The sequence below is a fragment of the Cervus canadensis genome, chromosome 18 (genome assembly GCF_019320065.1).
Source record: "Cervus canadensis isolate Bull #8, Minnesota chromosome 18, ASM1932006v1, whole genome shotgun sequence".
Lineage (NCBI taxonomy): Eukaryota > Metazoa > Chordata > Mammalia > Artiodactyla > Cervidae > Cervus > Cervus canadensis.
Genome location: NC_057403.1, coordinates 50,919,010 through 50,944,650, shown reverse-complemented (window position 1 = coordinate 50,944,650; position 25,641 = coordinate 50,919,010). Strand labels below are relative to the sequence as shown.

Genomic DNA, 25,641 nt, shown 5'->3' with positions numbered 1-25,641 from the left:
GGTTAAGAGTCCACCTGCCAGTGCAGGGGCGTGGGTTTGATCCCTGGATCACCGGACTGAGAAGATCGCACAGGCCTAGAGGCAACTAAGGCCGTGTGCCACGCTACTGAGCTCGAGCTCTGGAGCCTGAGGGCTGCAGCTACTGAGGCTGCACACCTGGGCCTGTGCTCCACAGCAGGAGGAGCCACGGCGATGAGAAGGCCGCACACCACAACTGGAGAGCAGCCCCCCCACCCCCGTGACTAGAGAAAAGCCAGTGCGGCAGCAAAGACCCAGCACAGCCAAAAATAAATAAAATTTTAAAAAGTTACTATACTTTTCCACGGTCATTAAATTTCCCGAAATTTTATCCACTTCTTGGCTCAATGGGATTTCATTTCAACCAGAAATTCTCTGCAATTGTTTCAGTAACGCGGCTGAGGGTGTATAGGAGTCTCTACTTTTCCTCACTCTCGAATGACGGGCTGTCTGCTCCTCTAGTGCCGAAAAGGTTTTCCTTGTCCTGGACACCAGTAAGTGTCTGCCTCACTCACACCTAGGACGGAGCCCTGAGGGCCTGGGTGGGGGCAGGTCCAGAGGAGGACTGGCAGGAGGGGAGCCACAGGGCACGACAGTCTGGGAGGTTCTGGTCCCCAGCAGTCGGGATGGAGAACGTGTGGGGAAAGGGGCGGAGGTGGGGCTGGGCTACCTGCCAGGTGCGCAAAGGCTCCCAGCTTTCAGGAGAGAGCGGGGCTTCAGGACCAAGGAGAGTGGCCGAAACGTCTGACTCTTCCCCGAGAGAGGCCAGAAGGCTGCCAGCTGGGCGCTGCTCTGTGGGGCCTGGGTCTGCAGCTCCGACCAGTGCAGGTCTCTCCCTGGACGTTTTGCCGGGGTCCTGTGTCTGGAGGAGAAAGGCCGACAGGAAGGGCCCAGGTCCCAAAGCCCACCCAGCCCGCATCTTCCTCCTCAGGCGGGTCCCAGGAGAGGGCCGCCGGGTGAGCGGGCGGGCCAGTGAGCTCCCGCCCTCGCGGAGTGGGCGGGGCGACTCGTTTCCCCGCCCTCGGGGTGGGCGGGTCCGGGTCCTCTTACAGTGGCTGATTTACTCTGGTTGTTAATGTGGTTTATGTGGCAGTTTGGGATCCTTTGCTCCCAAGTTTGTCACCAGTCCTCTTGGTATTGATTGAGAGACAGTATCGCTGATGCCCAGTCGGGCGGGCTGGGGATGGGGAGAGAGAGTCTGCCTGTGCAGACGGGGACCCCACGTTCCTTCTGGAGGTCCCTCCCGGCGCACCGCATGTCCCCCTCCCATGCCAGCACCCCTCCATTCCTCCTGGCCCTCATCAGCTCTGATTGGGGAGGTGCCAAGGAACTGCTGCGCTGGTGGCATCTCTGCGCCTGGGAAGAGCCTAGAGGCAGATGAAAGGACTGGTGCCCTGCAGCCCAGGGAGCCTGTGGTGCCCGTGGTGCCCGGGGAACAGCCCCTGACCTCCCCTCCCCTCTCCCCAGGCCAGAAGGACCAGCCACTGAGCGGCCTCATTTGCCAGAGCCCATCATTGGATCATAGAGAAAGCAAGGGTGTTCCAGAAAACATCTGCTTCATTGACTACACAAAAATCTTTGTGTGGATCACAACAAACTGTGGAAAATTCTTAAAGACATGGGAATACCAGACCGCCTTACCTGCCTCCTGAGAAACCTGTATGCAGGTCAAGAAAGCCAGTTAGAGCCAGACATGGAACTGGTTCAAAATTGGGAAAGGGGTATGACAAGACTGTATGTTGTCACCCTGCTTATTTAACTTATGTGCAGAGTACATCCTGCAAAATGCTGGGCTGGGTGAATCATTACCCGGAATCAAGATTGCCCAGAGAAATATCAGCGACCTCAGATTTGCAGATGATATCACCCTTATGGCAGAAGTCGAAGAGGAACTAAAGAGCCTCTTGATGAAGGTGCAAGAAGAGAGGCCTCTGCTATGGCCCCAGGAGCTCCACATCAGAACCAAGAGCCCCAGGCAGCACCATGGGTCTCTCCCTACATTTTCTTCATGCCCCACCAGGAACACAAAAAGAAAGTGGAAAAGCTGGCTTAAAACCCAACATTCAAAAAACTAATGTCATGGCGTCTGATCCCATTACTTTGTGGCAAATAGAAGGGGGAAAAGTGGATGCAGTGACAGATTTTCTTTTCTTGGGCTCCAAAATCACTGTGGACAGTGACTGCAGCCACCAAATCAAAAGATGCTTGCTCATTGGAAGAAAAGCTGTCACAAACCTAGACCGCGTATTAAAAAGCAGAGACATCACTTGGCCAACAAAGGTCCATATAGTCAATGGTTTTTCCATATGGTTTTTCCAGTAGTCATGTATGGATGTCAGAGTGGACTACAAAGACTACAAAGCGCTGAAGAATTGATGCTTTCGAATAGTGGTGCTGGAGAAGACTCTTGAGAGTCCCTGGGCTGCAAGGAGAGCAAACATAAATCTTAAAGAAAATCAACCCTGAATATTCATTGTAAGGACTGATGGTGAAGCTCCAATACTTTGGCCATCTGATGCAAAGAGCTGACTCATTGGAAAAGACCCTGATGCTAGGAAAGACTGAATGCAAAAGAAGGGGGCAACAGAGGATGAGATGGTTAGATGGCATCACCAACTCAATGGACATGAATCTGAGCAAACTCCGGGAGATAGTGGAAGACAGGGAAGCTGGTGTGCCATAGTCCATGGAGTCCCACAGATTCAGACAGGACTTAGGGACTAAACAACAACATCCCCCCAGTTTCTTCAAGACAAGGACCCTCTCCAGCCCAGGCTTGTACCAGGTGCACATGACGTTCACATGATGTGGCTCACGAGGGCTGTGACATGACGTGTGTGCAGGGCACAGGCTCACTGAGGCCTCTGAGTGATCAGGACAGGGGCGTGCACTCCTGCCCTGGAGTCTTAGGGTGCAGGGGTGCCCTGGCCCTGCCCGCTTGGTCAAGGTTTCTCCTGGAGTGGGTTTTTCCATGAGAACCACCCCAGTTATGTTTACAAATTGCTTTCAAGCTTGACGATTTGAGCCCAGAGACCTCTGTTCTCTGGCCTGTCCTGCACCACGTCAGTGTGGCTGGGCCTGGTTCCCTGGACCTTGCAGGTATTCGCCACGGCCTGAGGTTCAGGCTGGCCTCAGGGGCTCGGGATTCTGGCGGGGCAGCCTGGTTCGGTCATTGAAGATGCCACTTGGCAGAGGCCATGCCCCCCAGACTCAGGGCCGGCTGCATCAGGGAGGACCAGACAACCACCTCCACCTTACCTGGAGCCACACTGCCCTCTGCTGGTGTTGCTGGGCCTAGCAGGGATAGATAGAGGAGGTATCCCTTCCCTCCTTCTGCTCCAGTACCTGCTGGGACCCTCCATCCCTTGTGTCAGGGCTGCTGGGCAGGAAGGACCCTGGTCCCAGAAGCTGGGGGGCGGGGGGGGGGTAGTTTGGAACTCAGAGACAGCCCTGGGGATGGCCGGGACAGAACCTGCCACCCCAGGGCCTCTAGCCCGGCTCCCATTTTCTCAGGGCTATAGGGCCAGCAGGAGCTGCCAGTACCCCCAGCTCCTGCTCTGTCTTCTGTCTCTGTCCATCTGTTTGCCAAAGTCTTCTTTGGACCCAAGACTTTAGAAACAGTTTGAGAATGACCATTCGGTGTGTGTTTGGGAACCGTCACTGGGCTCCAGAATATGCAAGACCCCCCCAAATCTGCCTGCGGACACTCATACCTGTGCCGTCCTGGGAGGCCCTGCCTGGCTGTGCTGTGGCCGCCAGGGGGCGCACACAGCCTGGACGGGGTAGTGACACCCTGCGCTGCCCATGCTCCAGCCCACCCCTCTGTCCTCTCTGACCCTGGGCCGCATTTAAGAGACAGGAAGCCCTCTGCAGGGCCCTACTGCTCCATCCTGACCATGGGGCCAGGCAGCGCTTCAGGACCCTCCCAGATCTGCCCCATTGTTTGCCTGACTCCATTGAAGACCACCCCCCGCCCCCAACACATGCTGCCTCACCACGTTGGGATCTGTTGGTGCCGGACTTCCCAGGGAGGGCAGCCTTGTGAGAGCTGATGCCCCAGAGCCTGGAAGGGGCCTGGCACGGGAAACTGCATAGTGGGAGGGTTGGGAGGGGGAGACAGGGAGGAGAAAGAGCCGCCACCCAGGCTTCAGACCAGGCTTGAACTTGGAAAGGGCGAGGGTCTTGCAGCCTGTTGCCTGGACTCCTTCCCAGACCCCACCAATATTGGCTGTGTCACCTTGGCCTCTGGGTCCTTGCCTGGTAAAATGGGGCTCCACAGGGGCCAGCCACTATGGGGTGAGATCAGTGCCTGGCCCCCCTGGAGCAACACTGCCCTTGACGGTTGTTACCAACAGCGGCCCCTGGGCACCTCCACCTGGACGATTACAGGCACTCCGTTCATGTCCACAAGAAACCTGTCCTCACCCAGGTCAATGCCTGGTGTCCAGGTCACCTCCTTTCTGTCCAATCCTCCTGAACCCCCAGGCATTCTCCCTCCCCTCTGTGTCCCCATTCTAGACACAGAGCCTGAAGCCTGGGTGGGCGGGTGGGCACCCCTCTGCAGCCCCAGGAGCTAGTCACCTGGCCATCTGTCCCCTTGCCACACGACCCTAGCTGACCCTCTCTTGCAGAATAGGCATGTGCACCATGGAGCCCTGGGCAGACAGGGCCAAGGGTGGGGGCATGCAATTATCCCAGGGAGCCCAGCGAGCAAATGCCCACTTGAACACCAGCTGTGTGGCCCAGTTACACACCAACTACATTGCCAGAAAGTTACTGTAAACTTAGCAGCTGAAACAACTTTATAACCTCACAGTTTTATTCTTTTACATGTAATAATAATCCTTGTTACACTATCATTATGTTATTATTGATATAACTACATTATTTTTTAAAATTATAGGAGCTTCACTTCCCTGCTGAAAGCCTCAGTGCCTCTCTTTTATCAAGAGAAAGCTGCAAATCCCTAAACAGGTGGATGAACCTCCCAAAGTTTGACCCCCACCTCCCACACCCCCTACACCTACTCCCTCCCCCAAGGCTCCCCCTAGTGCAGCCTCTGCCCTCCACCCAGTTCACAGGTGCCTAAGCCCCACCAGAATCAGGGGAGACCATCTAGGGAAGGGGGTCCAGACCCCTCGGGGCTGGGTGAGGACTCCCATGCCTCAGGCCCTGCACATTGACACAGGACCCCAGGGAGGGTCTGCTGGTGGTGAAGGGTTGAACTCTGGGGTTGGCAGCCTGGGGTCTGCAGAGTTGGGAAGGGGAGGGGATGCCCAGAGGGTCAGTAGCCCTGAGCCCACTGGGAAAAAGGCCAACTAGCCCTGGCACCCTGGGGTGGACCAGTGCTGGATAGGCCCTCGAGGCTCAGACACAAGCAGTCAGCAGAGAGAACTTCCTGTGCAAGGCCCAGAGCTGAACTGGGCCCCAGGCTTCTACATCTCTTGGGCAACACCCCCCACCCCCACACCGCTCCACGACCAGGTCCAGCTCACCCTCCCCCTGGAGCCCCCACCCCCAGAGGTTGTTGAGGGGACAGATGGTGCAGAGCAGGGATGGACTAGCGAGAGGAGAGAGTGCCTGAGGGTAATCAGGAGACTTGGGCACTCAGCGTCCCCCCCCCCCCATCCCCTGTACCTCACCTATGGGGGCAGAAACCCAAAAGCATTCAGAGGGCTCCTCCTCCATCCGGGTTTGAGGTCCCTGACCTCAGAGGCGGACGGTGGCCTCCAGGAACTGTTCAGCATCAGGGCCTCAGAGCCTGCAGATGGAAGGGACTCCCGCCCTCCACCCCCACCCTGGAGCCATGAGTGCCAGGGATACAGTCACTGCCGGAGCCCCCACCCCACCCCGGCAGCCTGGCCTGCTTCCAAGCAGGCTACGGGCACAGATGGTGCTGCACCTGCTCAACCTAGAGAGGAGGGCAGAGGCCCCATGCCTGCTTCTGCCGCGGAGACCAGCTCCCGCACAGGACACTCCTCACTCCCCTCCTCACTCCGCAGGGCACCCCTTACCTCCCTACCTCCTGCCCTCCCCTGGTTCTGAGCGACACACCAGGAGGTCGGCCTGGGAGGGGAGAGACAGCCTGCCCCTTCCACCGAGTAGTTTCCAACCGAGGAGGAAGGAAAGGAGGGAGCAGGCAGGGCTGGGCTCTCTTTCCTGTACGCTAGCCCTAGTGGGCAGCAAGGGTCAACCCGCCCTGAGGAGCTCCACCCACAGCGGGAACACTAAATGAACATGGCAAATGTGATCCGAGCCCTCAAGGCGGCAAGCGCCTTGCCGTGGGATTGGAGCCTGACGGCAGTCTGGGTAAAGGCATGGCCAGTGCAAAGGCCCTGAGGCAGGAGCGCGAAGGTGCTTAGTATGAGGGAGAATGTTCGCAGCCTTTCTGACAGGCTTCCTCTCCACCGCCTGAGCCAGAGCCCAGCTTTCGGCTCCGCCCTGGACACGTGCTGTCACTCAGCCGCAGGCTCCGCCCAGGCCCCGCCCCGCCTCGCCCCCACACACGTGCTGTCACTCCCTTGCCCGCACACTTGTGCTGTCACTCAGCCGGGTCCTGTCCCAGCAGAAGGCGCCGCTCCCGCCGCCCGACACTCTGCCCGCCGCCTGCAACCGGCCCATGGACGCCGCTCTCCTCCTCGCCCTCGGGCTGCTGGCCCAGGTAAGGCCGGGCGCCGCGCGGGGGTCCCTGGCCCCCGCGCTAAGCACCGCGTCTCAGAGTGGGGCACCCCGGCCTCCGGCCTCCTGGACCACTGGCTCTGGGTTCCCGTGGGCGGCTGTGAGCTGAGGGGCCCCGGGTAGGTTCTGGGTGGGGTAGTCCTGTCGAGCGTGCTCTGTGCCCCTGGGGGAGAGTAGTGTAACTGCCTCCAGTGGACGGGACAGAGCCAAGTTCAGGGACCGAGGATAGAGGACCCAGAAGGCTGCCCTCACGCTGGAGGTGCTGGCCTTAGCCCTAGGGTTTGGGGGTATTCAGTCTTCAGGGGTGCATGGGGAGAGGGGGCAGCAGGAGCACCCCTGGCTGGGAAAGCCTGGAGGCCAGGTTCCGGCCACAGCAACCCCCCATGAGTTGGCTCCTGACCCGCCTAGTTGGATGGAGCCCAAGGTCCCCTTGTGTCCGGTGGGGAGGGGCAGCTCTGCCCTCCAGGAACCCACTCTCCTTGGGCAGCCCCGTGCCCAATAGAGACAGGTCCCAGCACACATAGTCGCTGCCTCCACAGTTCCTGCTGGCCCTCCAGCCCCCTCGCCCTGTGGCCTCTGCAGCCTGGGAGCCAGCAGCTGGGGGGAAGCACAGAGCCCCCACTCCGCACATAGGCACCCCTGGATACGACCGGGTTCTCACAACCCTTAGCTGCTGGGCAGGTGCTGGGCTGGGCCCAGGAGTGGAGTGTGTGAACCAGGGCCGCTGGTGAGGCTGGAGGGGACAGCCTCAGACCTCTTAGCCTGGACAGGTGATGATCACGGGGGCGAGGAGCCGCGCTCAGGACCCGTTGCTTGTTGTTACACTTCCACACCCACCAGGGCATCCCCTCTCATCCCCACAGACCCTCCCACGGCTCCCGTGTGCCAGCTTGGGTTTCAGCCCCTGGCTGCTAAGTGCCTGCCATCTGGACGCTCCAGTGGCTGGCCCCTCAGGCCCCCAGCCCCACAGCTCCAGACACCTCCACGCCTGCCTTTGGGCCCTTTCACTGACATCCCCACCCGCTGTAGACCATGCTCACCACTCCCCACTGTTGTGTTTAGCTAGCTCAGAGAGGTCATGGTCACCCTCTGCCCAGCACAGCCCAGCTGCCCACGACCTGTGCCCCTCAACCCCCTGCTAGGAGCTCGTTGGGTGCAGTGGGCTCTCTGCTTCTCCCAAGCCAGGCCCAGATGCCCCACACACTCCAGAAGGCTCCACTCAGTCCAGGAACAGCGTTCCGGCCCCTGGTTCCCAGAGACCCACTCCTTTGAGACTGAGGGTATCATCCTCTTACCAGGCCCCAAGGGAGGGGAGGAGAGCTCAGATTCCTCTCCCCTCCCCCAGGGCTAGTGCAGAATGCACCCCCTCCCAGACAGCTGGGACTGCAAGGATTCTGGGGGGCGGGAGTGGGGGGTAGACCAGTCAGTGGTCCTGGCCGCTCATGTTCCTTCACTCAGTCCAGCTCGGATCAGTACCCAAGCGAGGGGAGCATCCCCTGGACCGGCCCTCCCCAACCCAGTTCAGCTTTCAGACTTTTGTCCGTTCCTGTCCAGCCACAGGGGTCCTGTGGCTGCTTCCTAGACACATCTTCCTTCCCCTCCGAGAGGCACTGAGCAGGCTGTCTGGGGTGGGCTCCTGGGGTGGGGCCTGTTGACCAGACTCTGTGCAGGCCCATTGCCAGCTTGGTGGGCTTGAAGGAGGCTCACCTCCCCGCTGCCTATGTCCCCTGAAATCTCAGCCAGGGGGCTTTGTATGTGTCTTTTCAGAGCCGGCCTCTGTCAGTCCCTCCCCTGTGCCCAGAGTGTCCCCAGTAGCTGGGTCCATACTGGGACCCCACCCCAGGACCCCACCCTGCCTGGGGGTGGGGAGCAGATAGTTCAGAGCTGACCCACACACTGCTGGAAGGGGCCCCCAGCTCCAGTGAGCTGCATGGTAGACCTTGCACTTGTGTGTGGAGACACCCCTCCAACATCACTTCCGAGCCTGGGTTCCTCAGATTTTAGGGACCCGGGGGAGGCCTGGAGCCTTGGGTCATGTGGGTGCGGTTTGCCTGGGCCAGGGAGAGGCCGAGGTACATTGTGGGCAAAACGTTCCCAGTCTGGTTTCCCCCGCAAGCTTCCCAGGCCTGAGCCCCTTCCCCCCACCTCCTGGGCTGGAATCCAGGCCACCCCGTTCCTGGATGGCCTGGCAGGCATCAGGCACGCCAGGAATGGAGCCAGCTGTCCGCCTGGCCCAGAGGCCCTGTGGTTCTCCCTTGAGCCCCCCTCCAGCTGTTGCAGGCCTCAGCGGAGGGACAGGATGATGAGGCAGAGGACAGCTGTTCCCCCCACCCCCACTGGGGCAAGCACCATGCTCCCCACTGTCCCGCCCACTGTGGGAAGGCGGCACCTCAGCTTCCCTCCCTGCAGCCCCGCTTATTGTCATGCTGACATGGGGCTGATCCCCTGGCCTGCTCTGGAGGAAACCGTGTGTCTGCTGTGGGGGCTGCCCCCTTCCAGGACTTTCTTGTTGTCCCAGGGGGTCTTCAGAGTTTGCAGAGCCCCTGGAGCATGGCTGAGGTTTCCTCCCAGAGGCCACATGACTCAGCAGAGCCCCAGAACCCCTTCCCCAGTCCACGGCGGCCTCTGCTTGCACCGGGCAGGGAGATTGAAAACACCCTTCTGTCAGCAAAGACGCACGGGGGTCCGCTGCCCACCACTCACAGGGACCCCTGAAGGCCACAGGGCCAGGAGCTGAAGCAGGCTCTCCCTGCTGTCCCACTGGCTGCCCTGATCACCAGTGTCTCTACGCAGCATGGGGGAGTGTCCAACTCTTTTCCCCGGGCCCCTGGGAGACAGCTTGCCTCGTAATTCTTTGTTCTGAGCCCAAGGATTGGTGAAGACAGCAAAGAGCTCTGCGGGCTGCCTCCAGGCCCCCAGGCAGGATGGACCCCAGTGGAGGTCAAGGGCAGCTGGTTGCCCCTCTGGGGTTCTTGGCACTTCTTTACTTCTGTACAGTTGATGGTAGGGATGGATCCACCAGGGACCCTGACACCAGCCCACACACAGAGCCTCTGAGAGGTGGGGTGGAGCCTGGTTGGGGTCCCCCAGTCCTACCTTTCAGCCCCATGCCTGCCTGGATTCCCAACTCAGTAGGTGTGGGGTGAACTGGTGGAATCTGTCCGTATTGTTTACCGATCCTGGTTGATTCTGATGACAAGTCAAGCTGAAGTAGCCCAGCCGTACTGTGGCAGCCAGGTGGAGAAGGCATCCCACAGGTCCCAGGGGATGAGTGGTCCTGGGCCAGAAAGGCCCCAGAAGGAGGTTTTGGCCTCGGGGCCTAGCCCTGGGTAGCCCGCAGCTGGACAGTGTCACCCCCTCCAGCCCTTGCCTGGTCTGGGGTGGGCAAGGCCATTCCTGCCCCTGCTGCTGGTTTGTGGGGCGCTCACCGCAGGCTGGGCCCCATGAACTCCAAATGCGGCAGGGAGCTCTTTTACTCAGGAGCCTTGGGGTTGGGGGCCCAAGAACAGGGCAGGGGTCCCGGCATCTCTAGGGGTTCCAAGTGTTGTATTCAGCTCTTGGTTAAGGGTGGGGATGAGGGTAAACCTGAGGAGCTGCAGGACACCCGCTGGGGGAAGGGGGCCCCTGACACCCACTGCTTCTGTGTGGCACGGGGGCTTTTGTGAGCTACTTCCGGTCAATGTCCACAGTTCTGTCCACGTGGCTTCATTCCAGATTGATGTCTTGTGATTCTTAAGCAGCTCCCAGGCCTTCACTGACCACCAGTGTCTCTGGGAAGGGGGTGTCAGGAGAACAAAGGACAAACTGAGGCACATCCCCAGAGTGGGAAATGGGCTGCAGCCCCACCCCTTGCAGCCTCTCATCTGGGCGAGGGGCCCCTGCCAAGGCTCCGTGGCTTCTGCTGACCTGTGACCTTGGGCTGGGGAGAGAGTCTGGTGGCCGGGACTCCCACAGCCCGCTCTGGCCACTTGCCCTGTGCCAAGTTGGTGGACATCATGGGGTGTCGCCAAGGCCGGAGGTGGGGAGGAGTCAGCCAGAGGCACGATGGGGGTCTGTAGGAGGGTAAGGGCCAGTGCAGGTGTGGACAGGGCAAAGTGTGTCCCTCAGGGTCCCTCCAAGAGCCTAAGGTCAAGGAGTACCTGCAGACTATTCCCCACACCTGCCCAGCCCAGTCCCCCACCACGTTGAGGTCAGGGCAGGGCCTCTGTGTCACTGGGTGGCTCAGAAACGCTTCTCTTGATGGAGGTTCCAGTGTTGGTGGTCCTGGGGCTCCCGGCTCTGCTGCTCCCTGAGGGCCATCTGGAGGGGCAGGCAGGGTAGGGTGGGGGGCAAAGGAGCTGCTGCCTTGAGGTGCCCAGGAAACAGACGTTGTCCCCCGAGCCTGTGACAAAGGCCAGCAGGTCCTTGCCTGGCGGGAGCGCCATGCTGGCCTATGCTTGGTGAGAGGCCAGCGGCCTGGGAGCTTGGAAGCCTTGTGGCCATCTGTCAGGCTGCAGGGAGCTTGGGGGCCTGGTGAAACGCCTGGTCCTCTCTCCTAATCGAGTTTGCTACTTTCTGGACCGCAGGCTCCTGGCACTTCAGGTGATGGGGCAGAACGGGCACTCAGAAGATTGGAGGTGGTCCGGGGCCCCTGGGGAGGCCGGCCTTAGTCCGGGTGTCACTGTGGTTCTGTAAGCAAAGTGTGCGAGGACCCAGCTGGGCAGAACAGGGAGGCTGTGCTGGGGAGGGGGGCGTAGGCCAGAGGTTTCCCAGAACAGCAGCCTCCTGGCTGAGGGGCTTCTCATCCCTCTCAGCCCCCACCCTGAGACCCCCCCCCCCACTCACCAGTCACCTCACCCTCCTTTCCTGAAGCCACCAGCCCAGTTGGGGGGCTCATAACAGCCATGAAAAGCACATTGCTCACATTATTCTATAGCCACGCCAAGCTGGGTCCCCGCAGTGCCCCCACCCCGCCCCACCTCGGGCCCTGACAGGCCTCATCCAAGACCACCCAGGCTCCGTGTCCCCCAAGAGTGCACCAGCCTCAGCCCCACTCACCACTCTGGGAGTGTGGAGGACCCCTAATACCTCTGTGCTCAGCTGGCTACAGTGCCTGAGCCAGGCTCAGACCAGCCACTGCCCGATCAAGGAGCGGACACAGAAACCACGTGCTTCAACCAGGCCTCAGGAAACTCTGGGTCTTAGCTGGGGCTGCTGTCAGCTTTGCCTCAGGCCCCAACCGGGTTCCTTCTCTGGGCCTCAGCTTCCTTTCTGACTGTGGCAGTGGGGTGAGCTCACGGTGGGTCTGGGAGCATTTTGGCAGGTGCTCTGTCTCCCAGCAGGCTCCGTACTGGCCTGGTTCTGAGTCCAGAGCTCAATAGGTGGCAACCAGGCAGGGCCTGGGAGGTGGGTGATGTGCCCACTCCTGCCTGTTGGGTAGACTTGGGGAAGCATGGCAGCCTTACACAGCGGCCCCACACGCTGTCCTGCCTCCCCTGGCCCAATTCCTGGAGGAGGAGGTCTGTGCATGGGGGACCCTGCACCCTCCCCAGTCTGGCAAAGGAGGCTTGCAGTGTGCGCAGCTGCCCTGGGTGTGGGAGGGGTGCCCCTGCCCCTGCCTCTTTAGACAGAAGCGTTGGCCTGGTCAGTCTCAATCAACCATCAAGAACTCAAACCACGGTGAGGCCTGGGATGGCCGTGTGTCACCCCCACTGTCCCCAGCCAGGATCCCCTCACTCACCTCTGGCAGATCAGCCATGTGGGGGGAGGATGATCTCTTCCTGCCCCTCCACCCCGTTATCTGCACTCCTTACCCACAAAGTGGGGGGAGGCGTGGGAGGGCTGCCCAGCTTGGCCCAGCTGTCTTTTCTGGACAACTCACCTCTCCCACCCCCTGCCTCCCCAGGATCCTGGGAGCCAAGCCACCTTCTGTCCTCCTGAGCTCCCCATGCCACCCAGGTCCTGGCCCTGTGTGGCCAGGGGAGGGCCTGGCATCCAGGGAGGGCACGTCCGGGCTGTGGCGGGGGAGCCCTGGCCTCTGCTGTGCTGGTGACGGCCGTTCTCCTTCGTTGCAGAGCTTATGCCCCTCAGCAGGGGTCCCCAGGCTGAGGCAGCCCCGCACCCTGTACCCCTGGCGCCGGGCACCCACGCTGGGTCGCGTGCGGAGAGCCTGGGTCATCCCTCCCATCAGCGTGTCGGAGAACCACAAGCGCCTCCCTTTCCCCCTGGTGCAGGTGAGGAGCCAAGTGGAGGGGGACCCTGAGGGTGTGTGCTTTAGGCAGGGGGAACCCTGGGGCCACAGGCCGAGTGACTTCGTCCTAGCTGGGGGAGGGGCCAAGGACTAGGGGAGAGACCCCTCCCCTGGGGGCACCTTCCCCAGCCGCTTTCCTGGCCCGCAGATCAAGTCGGACAAACAGCAGCTGGGCAGCGTCATCTACAGTATCCAGGGGCCCGGTGTGGACGAGGAGCCGCGAGGCGTCTTCTCCATAGACAAGTTCACCGGGAAGGTGTCCCTGAACGCGATGCTGGACCGAGAGAAGACCGACCGCTTCAGGGTGGGCCCCGCCCCGCCCCGCCCATCCCCTCCGGGGCCCCGCCCACACCCCCGCCTGCAAGACTAGCGTCCTTAGCTGGGCCTCGAGGGCAGGATTTGGGACCCGCTCCCACAAAGGCAGGTGTTCAGGGTCGCTCGCCCATCGGACAGATGCGCGTGAGCAGGCTGAGGGCTGCATCCTGCCCGGGAGGACTGGGCAGCCAGCAGCAGGGTGGGCGTCAGCTTTCCCAGGTGTGGCCCGTTCTCCCCCCAGACTGCTAAGTGTGGCGGGGACCGGGCGCCGTGGGGAATCCCACGGAATTGGCCACCCGCAACGCAGCTGCCCCATAGTGACTGTCAGGGTGGTGTGGGTGGCGTGGGACCTGCCCGTTGGAGGTCTTGGGATTGTGGAGCCTGAGAGGGAGGGCGTGGGGAGGGGAGTCAGGACTGGGTGAGCCAGGCGTGGAAGAGGGGAACCTGGCATTCACCTGAGTCTCCTGTAAACAGAGGATCAGCCCCCCAGCCTGGCCCAGGGAGGGAGCTTCAGATTTTGTTTTCATGTGCCCTGAGTCGTCCCAGACTTTGAGAGGCTAGTTCCCTTACCCAGAGTCAGAGAGCGTGTTTCCCTGGAAGTTGCATCAAGTCTATCCTCCAAAGGGACAGGAGGTGGCTTAATTTAAATTTTCACGTGTGGAGAGGAAACTTCAAAAGCAGCCAAAACCGTTTACAGAAAAAGGGCCTCGAGACCAGGAGCACTTAAGGAGCGCTCCAAGCACACTTAACACAAGGCTGTGACTTCCCGGAAAGTGGGCAGGCTTGGTGGCCGGCTGGCCTGTTGGGATGACGCAGGCGCCCCCTGGTGGGGAAATCCCGCCTGCCCAGCACTGCAGGGCCGCGGGCCGCTTCTCACCTGTTCGCTGCCGGAAGCAAAATAGGCTCTCACTGTCCCTGTCGCCCTTGCTGTCTGCTTCACTAGCTCAGGGCCTTTGCTCTGGACCTGGGGGGGTCCACCCTGGAGGAGCCCACGGACCTGGAGATCGTGGTGGTGGACCAGAACGACAACCGGCCTGTCTTCAGGCAGGAGGTGTTCACTGGCCGGGTGCTGGAGGGTGCCGTCCCAGGTGAGCCGGGTGGGGACCCAGTGGGGAGGGGGCTTTGCCATGGGCACTGGTGGTTCAGAAGTCCAGGATTTCCCGTCAGTGAGAACTTGAGAGGTCCTCCAGAGAGTCTCCAGGATGCAGGGAATTTCCACGGGTCAACTCAAGTCACTTCCTGTTGCAATATAAATTTCTATGCCCCAGTCTTCCAAAATGCAGAGATGGAAAAAAAAAAAACAAAAACAAAATGCAGAGATGGCAGATCCTGGATGGTAAACCTCTGGTGGTTTCTGTTGCCCTCCCCTTCTGCTTCTGCCTCCCGCCCTTCCTCTCCCTCCCACCCCTCCTTCCTCTTCCCCACTTCTCCTTCTAAATAGAGGTGAATTCACATAATGTAAAATTACGCATTTTGAAGTGAACATTCACTGGTGTTTACCACATTCACAGTGTTGTGAAACCAGCACCTCTGTTCCTTCCGAAACAGTCTCAGGCCCAAGAGGAGACCCCCGGCTCATTATCGGCACTGCTTTTACTGCTTATTAATTCTACACTTTGATTGCGGAACCCCCCACCCTCTACCCCTCATGCGTCCTCACAGGACAGACTCGCTGGCCTGATTCTGTTCCAAAGAAGACAGACATTGCAGACAGCAGTCTACCCCTCCCCCTCCCACCCTGGTCCCAGGGCCTCCAGTCTGATCCCCAGCCAGCTGTGCTGCAGAGGTGGGAAGGCTCAGGGTCACCACCAAGGCATGCCCATCCTTTGCCACATGCGTGTGTGTGTGTTTAATCTGACTGTGCTGGGTCTTAGCTGCAGCATACAGGGTCTTCAGTTTCTGCACTAAACTCTTACTTGTGGCATACGGGATCTAGTTCCCCAACCAGGGATTGAACCCGGGACCCCTGCTTTGTGAGCCCAGAGTCTTAGCCACTGGACCACCAGAGAAGTCCCCACGTGTGTTTATTTCATCCCATTTTGTGCTTTTCAAGACTTAAAATGACAATAATTTTTTTTTTTAACTTCTAATTTCTCATTCTGACATGGTTTCAGAGTTTCGGGAAAGTTGCCCCAAATCCCTGGACAGGCATCAGAGAGGTGCACTGTGTATCGTGTTTGCCTCAGCCACTGTTTCCTTGTTTCCCATCCTTCCTGTCTGGACCTGGTTACAGACGTGAGGCCTTCAGAGCACACACTTCAGTGACTTAGTGTCACCATCATCAGGAGGCGACACAGTTACTGACACAGGAACATCTCGCCTACGGCCTCAGTGGGTGCGTGGGGAAGGGCGCTGCCCCCCGTGTGGGCACCAGTGGCTGCGACGGCCTCGGCCCCTCTTCCTGCTTCCACGGGGCACTCCTCCTGCTATACCAGGGGGGGCCCCATGTGTACACCTCCCTGGGGGCCACTCACAGCCTGGACCCCCAGGACATCAGGTCGCCTGTGCCCCACCGTCTGACATGCTCACACAGGGGTGATCTTGAGGATTCCCCCTTGTTCTGGTTGTGGGGCAAGACTGACACCCCCACCTGCTCATCCCCCCTTGTTGGGGACAGTTCCTAGGCCACTAGGTCTTCACAATGCTGCCTTTTGTTTTGCAAACTTTTATTGTAGCAAAATGCATTTAAGAAAATTTACCCTCATAACCATTTCTAAGTGGCTTTAAGTCCATTCACATTGCTGTGCAGCTACCACCACCATAGAATTTTCTCATTTTCCCAAACCAAAACTCTGTCTTCATTAAATACTAGCTCTCCATTTCCCCTCTCCAGCCCCCGGCACCTACTGGCTACTTTTTCCTGCATGACTTGACTGTGTATGGGTGAAATCACACAGCATTTGTCCATCCGTGTCTGGCCTATTTCACTGAGTGTCACGTCCTCAAGGTTCGTCAGTGTGGTGCCCGGGTCAGCATCACCTTCCTTTTCAAGCCTGAATAACACTTGCTGGATGTTTGTACCACATTTTGCTGATCTGCTTATTCTTCAGTGGACACTTGGGTTGCTTTCACTTTTTAGCTGTTGTGAGTAGTGCCGTACTGGACATGGGTGTGCAAATATGTCTTTGAGACCCTGCTTTCAAATCCTTTGGGTACGTACCCAGGTGGGATTTCTAGATCATGTAGTTCTATTTTTAACTTTTTGAGGATCTTCCATAGTGTTCTCCATCATGGCTGCACCATTTTTCATTCCCACCAACAGTGTAGGAGGGTCCCAGTTTCCGCACATCCTCACCAGCACCTGCTGTTTTCTGTTTTGTTGTTGTGTTGTCAGCAGCCATCCTGGGAGGCTGCTAACAAAGCAGGGGCCCAGGTTCAATCCCTGGTTGTGTGACTGGTGTCAGGAGGTATCTCATGTGGTTCTCATTTGCTTTTCCCCAGTGATTAGTCATGTAGAGCATTTGTTCATGTGTTTATTGACCATTTGTACATCTTCCTTGGAGAAAGGACTGTCCAGTCTTTTGCCCATTTTTGAATAGAGTTGTTTGTTTTTTGTGTGTGGTTGAGTTTTACAGGTTCTCTACATATCCTGGATATCAGATCCCTTATCCCTTAACAAACAGATGATTTGAAAATGTTCTGTAGATCTCACGTGTTATCTTCTTGCTCTGTTGATTGTGTCTTTTGATGCATTTCTGATGCATCATGAAGTCCAGTTCATCTGTTCTTGTTACTGTTGACTATGCCTTTATTGTCATAAACAAGAAATCATTGCCAAATCCAGCATTGTAAAGTTTTTGCACTGTGTTTTATTCTAGGAGTTTTATAGTTTTGGGTTGTACTTTTAGACTTGATCCCCTTTGAGTTGTTTTTTGTATGTCGTGTTAAGTAATTCCAGGTCCAGCTCCATCCTTCTGCAGGGGGATATTCAGCTTTTGCAGCACCGTTTGCTGGGAGACGGCGTGCTCCCTGTTGAACGGTCCTGGTGTCCTGTGTAGACTCACCTGCCCAGGGGGGTGAGGCTTATTCTTGGGATCTCTGTTCTGTTCCATTGGCCTGTGTGTCTGTCTTGAGGGCAAATGCACATGGATTACTGTACCTGTGGAGAAAGCTTTGAAATCAGGAAGTGTGTCCTCTAACTTTGTTCTTTTTCAAAATTGTTTTGGCTGTTCAGGGTCCCTTGAGATTAGACAGGAACTTTAGAATGATTTTTTTTTTAATGTGAAGAAAATATCCCTGGGATTTTGAGAAGGCTTGCATTGAATCTGTAGGTCACTCTGGGTGGTACTGACAACTTGGCAGCAAGTCTTCCAGCCCACGATCATGGGCTGTGTGTCCATTTATTTATGTTTTCTCCAACTTCTCTCGCTGATGTTTTATAATTTTCATTGTGAAAAGTCTCTTGCCTCATTGGTCATGACACTGACATCCTGAGGTATGTAGGCAGTCACTGTGAACCTTATCTCTGAGTGGGGCTGTGTGGCTGGACCCCCTCAGGAGATGCACAGGTCCTGTTCCTGGAGATGCCTGACTTTGGCCAGTAGTTAGAAGGGTGTCTGCCAGGTGTCTCCGCTGTGACTGTTGTACTTTTCTCTTTGTGGATATCCTTTGAGACGGTGCAGGTGTCCCCTCACACTGACACAGAAGCTTTGATGTCCCTGAGGCTCCTGCCTGCCAGGTATTAACTGTCCTGATGGTTAGGAAGTGACAGGGTCAGTTCCATCTTTTCCCCTTTGTCATCACTTGGCTTTCTATTACATGATAGAATTTTCAGTCCCCCCTTTATGAATGTATGAATGTATGTGTTGCCCACCAAGGTGCCTGGCCTCCTTAATCAATAGAAGTTATTCAAAGGCCAGGCAAGAAATTCAGGCAAGGCTTTATTGAGGCTTCTGTGCAGGAGTGGGGGACAAATACAAGTAACAGATTTTCTTGTTCACTCCCCAAGTGGGGGGCAAGCTTGTTCCTTATATGGGGTGAGGGGAGGAGGTATCCAGGGTTCAGGGGTCAGGTGGGAGGCTGTGGCTTAAATGATTTGCCCACCCCTTAACGGGTGTTGAGTGCAGAGGGCATGCGCAGTACCATGCTTTTGCTTCCAACCCCGTTTTTGCTCTTCAAAAGTGGCAGTTGGGGCTTTTTTGGTCTTTTTTATCTTGTCCATAATTTGACCCACTGCACATGCACACAGGCATGCAGCTACTTTCAATCCATTAGTTTCTTTGTATTTGTTGATTGAGGAGAAGTCTGTCCAGATGCAAGCACTGGGTCCCAGGTCCCAGCCTATCTCATATGTATTTTGTTCATATGTATCAGTCTGCCTTTATGGAGTCTCTCTTCCTTCAATGAGTTATTATTCTTTGCACCATTATTTTGAAGCTGAAAGCTTCACTGATCAGAAGATCATCAAAGCAGCCCAGGCCCTTTCAGTAGCCGAAGCTGCTCATGTATAGAGTCCAGAGTGTGTGTGTGCATGTTTGTATGTGTGTTTGTGCATATATGTGTGCTCACTCACAGCCATGTTTGCACATGTTTCTACCTTCATCACAAGTCATGAGTCCTCTGTGGCACTTCCACTTCTGATCCAGCTCCATGGATCCCTTCTGCATCTCTGACAGTGAGAAGCTGGTCTCCCATCACCCCAGGAGTTTGCTCACTTGCTTGGTCGTATAGAGCATGGCAGGTGCTTTAGGAAGCGCTCACTTGCCTACCGGTGCCTGTTCTAAGCATTCTTTTTGGCTTCAGCCTGGGGTCCAACATTGTGCCAGGAGTTGGTAGCTCCCCACCTCTAAGGCTAGGCCAGTGGCTCGGTCATTACTGCTCATCAGACACCAGCGTGACTCTCAGATGACCTGACAGGGCCCAGGAGGGTCTGCGGTGAGCCCAGTCACAGGTTGGGGGGCAGCTCCCCAGATGGCCCGAGGCCAGCCCACCTCACTGGGTTCACTTAGTACATGGGAGCTGGGGTGGGGGGTCAGGTCTGAATCACTGCAGAGGAAAAGCAAGGTGGGCACAGGTGCTGAGGTGTCTCCAGGGACTGGTGGACACCCCTCTCCTGAGATTGGGAACACCGGTGGGCACAGGTGCCGAGTGCCTGGGGGGCCCACGTGCCCCTCTTTCCTGATATATGGGGCCATGTTGGCCCAGAGTGCAGGTATGACCTGGGCACTGCTTCACTCTGCAGGTGGGGCTGAGGTCAGGGCCTGCTCAGTGGTGGGCTCACCAGCTACCTCCCCAGGGGCTGGTTCCCAGTGAGCTTGCCTGGTCCGTCTTGGGGTCCTGTGGGAGACAGGTGTCAGCTGTGTGCACTGGACACCCCGCCTCCTCCCCGACAAGCAGCACAAGCCAGTACACTGGGACGTTCGTGTGTGCACAGGCTGACCGAGGGCCTGGAACTGGCACGGTTGCATGCTGCAGGGGAGCAGGCAATGCAGGAGCTTGAGGCAGGCACCCCTGGGCATCACCCCCACATGTCCCTGCCCTTCACAGGCACCTACGTGACCAGGGCTGAGGCCACGGATGCAGACGATCCGGAGACAGACAATGCAGCGCTGCGGTATTCCATCCTGGAGCAGGGTGGCCCCCAGCTCTTCAGCATCGACCCGCTCACGGGGGAGATCCGCACAGTGCAAGTGGGCCTGGACCGCGAGGTGAGGCCACACCGCTGTACCTTGACAGCTGGACGGGGCAGTCCGCACTAGAGGCTGATTGCCACAGACCCTCCCGGTTGCCCTGGGCTCCCGCAGACCTGCCTTGTGGATGGTTGTGCCGTTGGATGCAAAGACAGTATGAGGAGCCCTCAGCTTGTTTTCTGTTGAAAAATCTCCCTCACCTCATTGCCTGCAAAGCAGTCGGGCTCCCTGGCCTGGGTTAGGGCCACCAAAAAGTGCCCCTCACCTCTTGGGCCCCACAGTGTCTGCTCATTCTCTGTGGGGCCCCTGCAGCCCCTCACTGCCAGGCTTCTGTGTGGCATTGGCACCTCCGGGAAATCCTCCTTGGTTTCCCCAGGGCCAGTCACTATGTTAGCTATCTCTGTCCCCTCTCTTGGCCATTGCTCCTGTCTCTCCAGGGCAGAGACGTGCCCCCCACATGCAGCAGGTGCCCCCCAAAGCACTTATCCAATGTGGCAGCTGACCTCTTGCCTACTCACAGGCTGGGGCAGAGTCTGGGGTCAGCAGTAGTGCCATCCAACCCTGAGAGGACAGGCAGCCTGTTTTGCTCCAGAGCTTGGGAGCAGGACAGGAGCTGGAGCCTCCTGGAGTATGCATGCCCTTCCCCCCAGGCCCTAAGGTGGCCAACCAGCCTTGCCCTGCGCTCCACCTGGGTGTCCTGACCCCCGTCACTGTGTCCCCAGGTGGTCGCCGTGTACAATCTGACCTTGCAGGTGGCGGACATGTCTGGAGACGGCCTTACCGCCACCGCCTCGGCCATCATCACGCTGGAAGACATCAATGACAACGCCCCTGAGTTCACTGGGGACCAGGTGCCACCTCTACCTGCTGTTGCCCGGGGCTGCCCTCCCCCCATCCTGGTTGTCGGAGGACTGGGAGGCTGGGTGCTCAGAGGAGGCACCCTGCGTGGGTTGTGCAGGACCCCAGGCTAGAGGCCAGCATGGGGCCTGTGAGCATGTTAGGAGCTGGAGGGCCCTGGAGGGAAGCCACCGAGACCCTGGGTTAGGATGTGTCCCCAGTTTCTCCTAGGTGGGAGTGGGGGCAGCCCTGCTCCAGGGGAAGACACGCCCAGGGCATGGCTGAACCTGGAGGGGGCTCCCTGGGTCCTGGACTCCCCGAATGTAGGTAGCAGGAGGGTGAGCTCCCAGGGGACCATCGCCCACCCCCGCCTGCCAGTGAGTAATGGGGCTGGGTTCCCACAGTTCTTCATGGAGGCCGCAGAGGCTGTCAGTGGAGTGGACGTGGGGCGGCTTGAGGTGGAGGACCAGGACCTGCCTGGCTCCCCCAACTGGGCAGCCCGGTTCACCATCCTGGAGGGTGACCCCGATGGGCAGTTCACCATCCGCACCGACCCCAGGACCAACGAGGGTGTGCTGTCTGTGGTGAAGGTGAGCTGAGGAAGGAGCCTCTCCTTACACTCTGGAAGCCTGTTTGGACCCTCTGTGCATCCTAAGAATGGAGCCGAGGGGACTGAGAACACAGACTGTGGGCTGGGGCCACGCTGACCACAGAGGGCCAGGGCTGAACGGAGTGGGCAGCCCCCAAGCCCATGTGTTATTTCTGATATTTTGCCCCTTAATGCAAGTGATCAATGTGCACAAGTACAGGCCTCATGTGTCAGCCAACCAGAGACAAAACCAGCAGGAGATACATGTGCACACATGCACATACACACCCATGCCTACACACATGTGCCTACACACATTTGCAGAGAGACACAGATGTAGCTATCGCTATATGAAGACCTTTCTTGCAAGAGACTGACTCGAGCTGGCCAGCCAGGTGGTTGTGAGGGCAGCTGAAGAGTCCAGAATCTTCAAGGCTGCGAGAAGCTGCAGAGTCAGGAGCTGAGGCTGTGTCAGAGGCAGGATCCCATCTTCCTAGGGGAAGCCTCAGGTTTGCTCTCAGAGACTTACCCACACATGAGACCCGCCCAGGTTCTCCAGGATCATCTTTATTTACAGTCAGCTGGTTGTACAGGTCAGTTCAACCACATTCACCAGACACCTTCTTAGCAATAAGACCCAGATCACTGTCTGCTTGAGTCACTGAGGAGGAAGCCTGGCCAGGGGATGGAAACTGACCTCACAACACCTGACAGGCATTCGAGTGTCGAGAGTATTTTCCCATTATTCTCTCTGCGTAGTTTTTATCTTTCCAAGGCTACAAAGAAGAAGGAAAGAAGGCACTCCGAGGACAGAGCAGGAGAGGCCTCGCCAGCCTATAGCTGCCTCTGGGTGCCCTGAATGTGGGGTCCAGAGTCCTGACGGGCCACCACCCTGCTTCCCCCTACAGCCCCTGGACTATGAGAGTCGGGAGCGGTATGACCTCAAAGTGGCCGTGCAGAATGAGGCCCCCCTGCAGGCAGCTGCCCCCAGGGCTGAGCGGAGCCAGGCCAGGGTCAGCGTGCAGGTGCGGGATGTCAACGAGGCACCTGTGTTCCAGGAGAATCCACTGCGGACCAGCTTAGCTGAGGGGGCTGCCCCAGGAACGCCTGTGGCCACCTTCTCTGCCCGGGACCCTGACACACAGCAGCCACAGAGGCTCAGGTGAGGGCCCACCCCTCTGCCTCCCAGCCAGGGCAGGAGCACAGCTAAGGGTACACAGCCCTGTGTCCTGAGGATTCTCTTCCCATGAGAGACCCGGCCAGAGGGCGGAGGGCTTCTCTGCGTGGTCACTGAGGGCTCAGGGGCTCTCAAGGGCCTGTGTGCTTGTTCACACGACCTCATCCTGTAGGCAGGGCTGGGCTCCAGATGGCACATGCCTACACAACCAGTCTGTGTTGGCCAGCTTCTGGGTGTCTGGCCCTGTCCATTCTGGGGAGCCCTTGCTCCCTGGGACTGGTTGTCACTGTGTTGGATTTCACCCCCTGCCCTGGCCCTGTTTGTCTGTGTTTGTATCCATTGTGCCCACCAGTGTGTCTTGGCTGTCACCTCTGGCCATGGGGCCTGGGCAGCTCCCCTGCCCTACCCAAGCCTGTTTCTTCGTCTGTTGATTGGGACAGAAAACACCAGCTTAAGGCTGTGGGAGGACTATGCTTAAAGGGGGTATGTGTGTGTGAGTGTGTGTGTGTGTAAGTGTGTGTGTGAGTGTGCTCCCATCTACACATGACTACGCACCTCTGGGAGTTCTGCTCAGGCTCAGTGCCATTCTGCACCTTCCTCCCCTCCTCACCAACAGCTACTCCAAGGACTATGACCCTGAGGACTGGCTGCAGGTAGATGGGGCCACTGGCCAGGTCCAGACTCAGCGAGTGCTCAGCCCCGCATCCCCCTTCCTCAAGGATGGCTGGTACAGGGCCATCATCCTGGCCCAAGATGATGGTGAGTGGGGAACCCAGCCTGGTTCCTGGGCTCCCTAATCCAAGCTGAGGCCCCTGCTGCTGCCCAAGAGCTGACAGCCGGGCGCTCCACTCAGCAGACTTACAGGGTGGGCGGGGGCTCTGCAGGGGCCAGGGGCCCACTAGGCCTCTCCCACCTGCAGCTTCCCCACCCAGCACGGCCACTGGGACCCTGTCCATTGAGATCCTGGAGGTCAACGACCACGCCCCTGAGCTGTCCCCGCCTTGGGGCAGCCTGTGCAGCACACCAGACCGGGGTTCTGGCCTTCTCTTGGGGGCCACGGATGAGGACCTGCCCCCCCACGGGGCTCCCTTCCACTTCCAGCTGAGCCCCAGGGTCCCAGAGCTGGCCCGGAACTGGAGCCTCAGCCAGGTTAATGGTGAGCCCCCCACACACACACCCCTGGGGTTCAGAGCCTGGGGGAGGTTCCCGCTGGTGCCACATTAGTGCACCCTCAGGCCTGGCAGGGATTGGTTATCAGACGCAGAGGACGGATGGGGAAACCGAGGCCTAGCGTGCCAGGAGCGCCACCCAGTCGGCTGCTTCCTGGTGCACAGGCACGGAGGGGTACGGCCGCCCCCGGCCCCGGCTTGACCGCAAGCGCCCTCTGCAGTGAGCCACGCGCGCCTGCGGCCAAGGCTCCGGGTCCCGGAGGGGCTGCACCGCCTCAGCCTGCTGCTCCAGGACTCCGGACAGCCGCCCCAGCAGCGCGAGCAGCCCCTGAACGTGACCGTGTGCCGCTGCGGCCAGGACGGCGCCTGCCTGCCGGGAGCCGCTGCACTGCGGGCGGGTGGCGCGGGCATCAGCCTAGGTGCCCTGGTCATCCTGCTGGCCAGCGTCATCCTGCTGCTCTGTGAGTGCCGGCGCCCGCATGCCCTTGCCCTTGGACCCCAGCCTCTTGGCAGCCCCACCCGCCCTCTAGCCCCGCCCCCGGCAGCCCACGCACCCTCCGGCCCCCGCCCCCTGCGCTCCCCTCGGCCCCGCGCTCCACCCCCACCCGACCCCGACCTCCGCCCCGAACCCCACCCAGTGCTCGCCCTGCTGGTGGCCCTCCTGGCGCGGTTCCGGCAGCAGTCCTGGGACAAGAGGCTTCTGCACGGACTGCAGGACGACCTCCGGGACAACATCCTTAACTACGACGAACAGGGGGGCGGGGAGGAGGACCAGGTGAGGGAGCCGGGGCGGCTTACAAGTGCTGCGGGTAGGGCCAGGGGCCCCAGCTGGCCCGCAGCCTCCCTACCCGCGAAGGTTGCGGCTGACCCGAACGCGCTCCGTCCGCCCTCAGGACGCCTACGACATGGACCAGCTGCGCCACCCAGCAGAACTGGCGGCCCTCGGCCCCTCCTCGGGACGGCCGCCGCTGCGCAGAGACGCCCCGTTCGGCCGAGCGCGCCCCCAGGTGACCCGCGCGCTGCCCACCAGCCCCGCAGACATCGCGGACTTCATCAACGACGTAGGTGCCCCGGGGGCGCCCCTTACCCCCTCCTCCGAAGCCTGAGGCATCGCTCTGGAGCGGAATAGGGAGGTGGTGGCTACAGACTAAGGAAAGAGAACCGCCCAGAGGAAATTTGCCTTTAATCGCCTTCTGGGGCAGGGGCAGCGCAGGGCTCCGAGCTGCTCTGAGTACCTTCTGCCTCCACTTAGGCCTCCTCTGCCCCCCTCCCCTTCCGGGTTCCAGGCCTCGCCCCAGCCGGTGGCGGAGGGCACCCGGCCAGCATGTGCTGGTCCTGAGACCCCGGCCTCTCCACAGGGTTTGGAGGCCGCGGACAGTGACCCCAGCGTCCCGCCCTACGACACGGCTCTCATCTATGACTACGAGGGGGACGGCTCCGTGGCAGGGACACTGAGCTCCATCCTGTCCAGCCTGGACGATGAGGACCAGGACTACAGCTGCCTCCGGGAATGGGGCCCCCGTTTCTCCCGCCTGGCTGACTTGTACGGGCCCCCATGAGGGCGCAAGGGCTTTCTGTTGGGGACCTGCACCGCCCAGTGGAGGGCACAGCCTCCTGGACACAGAGGGCAGACCTCAGGGGCCAGAGCGGACACACCTAACTGGGCTGTGTACCTGGGAATTCCAGCGGACCTCCATCAAGGTGGAAGACAGCTCTGGGCCCCACCCTGGCTCCTTGGTCCTTGGTCAGTCTGGTTTGCCCCAGGGGAGGTCAAGGCTCAGAGCTGGAGTGGAGCAGCCAGAAGGAAGCGCCCCTCCTGCCCCTGTCAGTTGCCTACAGTGGGGTCAGGCCCCATTCCCAGCTGGGCCTCCCACCCACGCTGACCTCATCTCTGTGTGAAAGAGCGCAGCCCTGGGGCAAATGTGAATTAAAAGTGTGCTCCTCTCTTCCTTGCACGGTTGGCCGCCTCCACCTCACTTCTACCAGAGCTGTGACAGCCG

The 25,641-nt window shown here is 59.1% G+C and overlaps 1 protein-coding gene across 1 annotated transcript; it reads left to right on the top strand.

Moving 5' to 3' along the window:
• Window positions 1-6,522: 6,522 nt before the first annotated feature.
• CDH15 (cadherin 15) lies at window positions 6,523-25,596 on the top strand. Its single transcript, XM_043437736.1, has 14 exons — window positions 6,523-6,679; window positions 12,750-12,908; window positions 13,074-13,229; window positions 14,184-14,328; window positions 19,727-19,887; window positions 20,592-20,720; window positions 21,111-21,296; window positions 22,204-22,457; window positions 23,089-23,231; window positions 23,392-23,628; window positions 23,863-24,102; window positions 24,280-24,416; window positions 24,535-24,702; window positions 25,000-25,596. The coding sequence occupies exons 1-14, from the start codon at window positions 6,638-6,640 to the stop codon at window positions 25,198-25,200; spliced, it is 2,358 nt and encodes a 785-aa protein (XP_043293671.1). The 5' UTR covers window positions 6,523-6,637; the 3' UTR covers window positions 25,201-25,596.
• The last annotated feature ends 45 nt before the right edge of the window (window positions 25,597-25,641 follow it).

Coding starts and splice junctions, on each gene's coding strand:
- CDH15 (XM_043437736.1), top strand. CDS start 6,638: ATGGACGCCGCTCTCCTCCTCGCCCTCGGGCTGCTGGCCCAG. Junction 23,232..23,391: donor CATCCTGGCCCAAGATGATG/GTGAGTGGGGAA, acceptor TCCCACCTGCAG/CTTCCCCACCCAGCACGGCC. Junction 24,703..24,999: donor TCGCGGACTTCATCAACGAC/GTAGGTGCCCCG, acceptor GCCTCTCCACAG/GGTTTGGAGGCCGCGGACAG.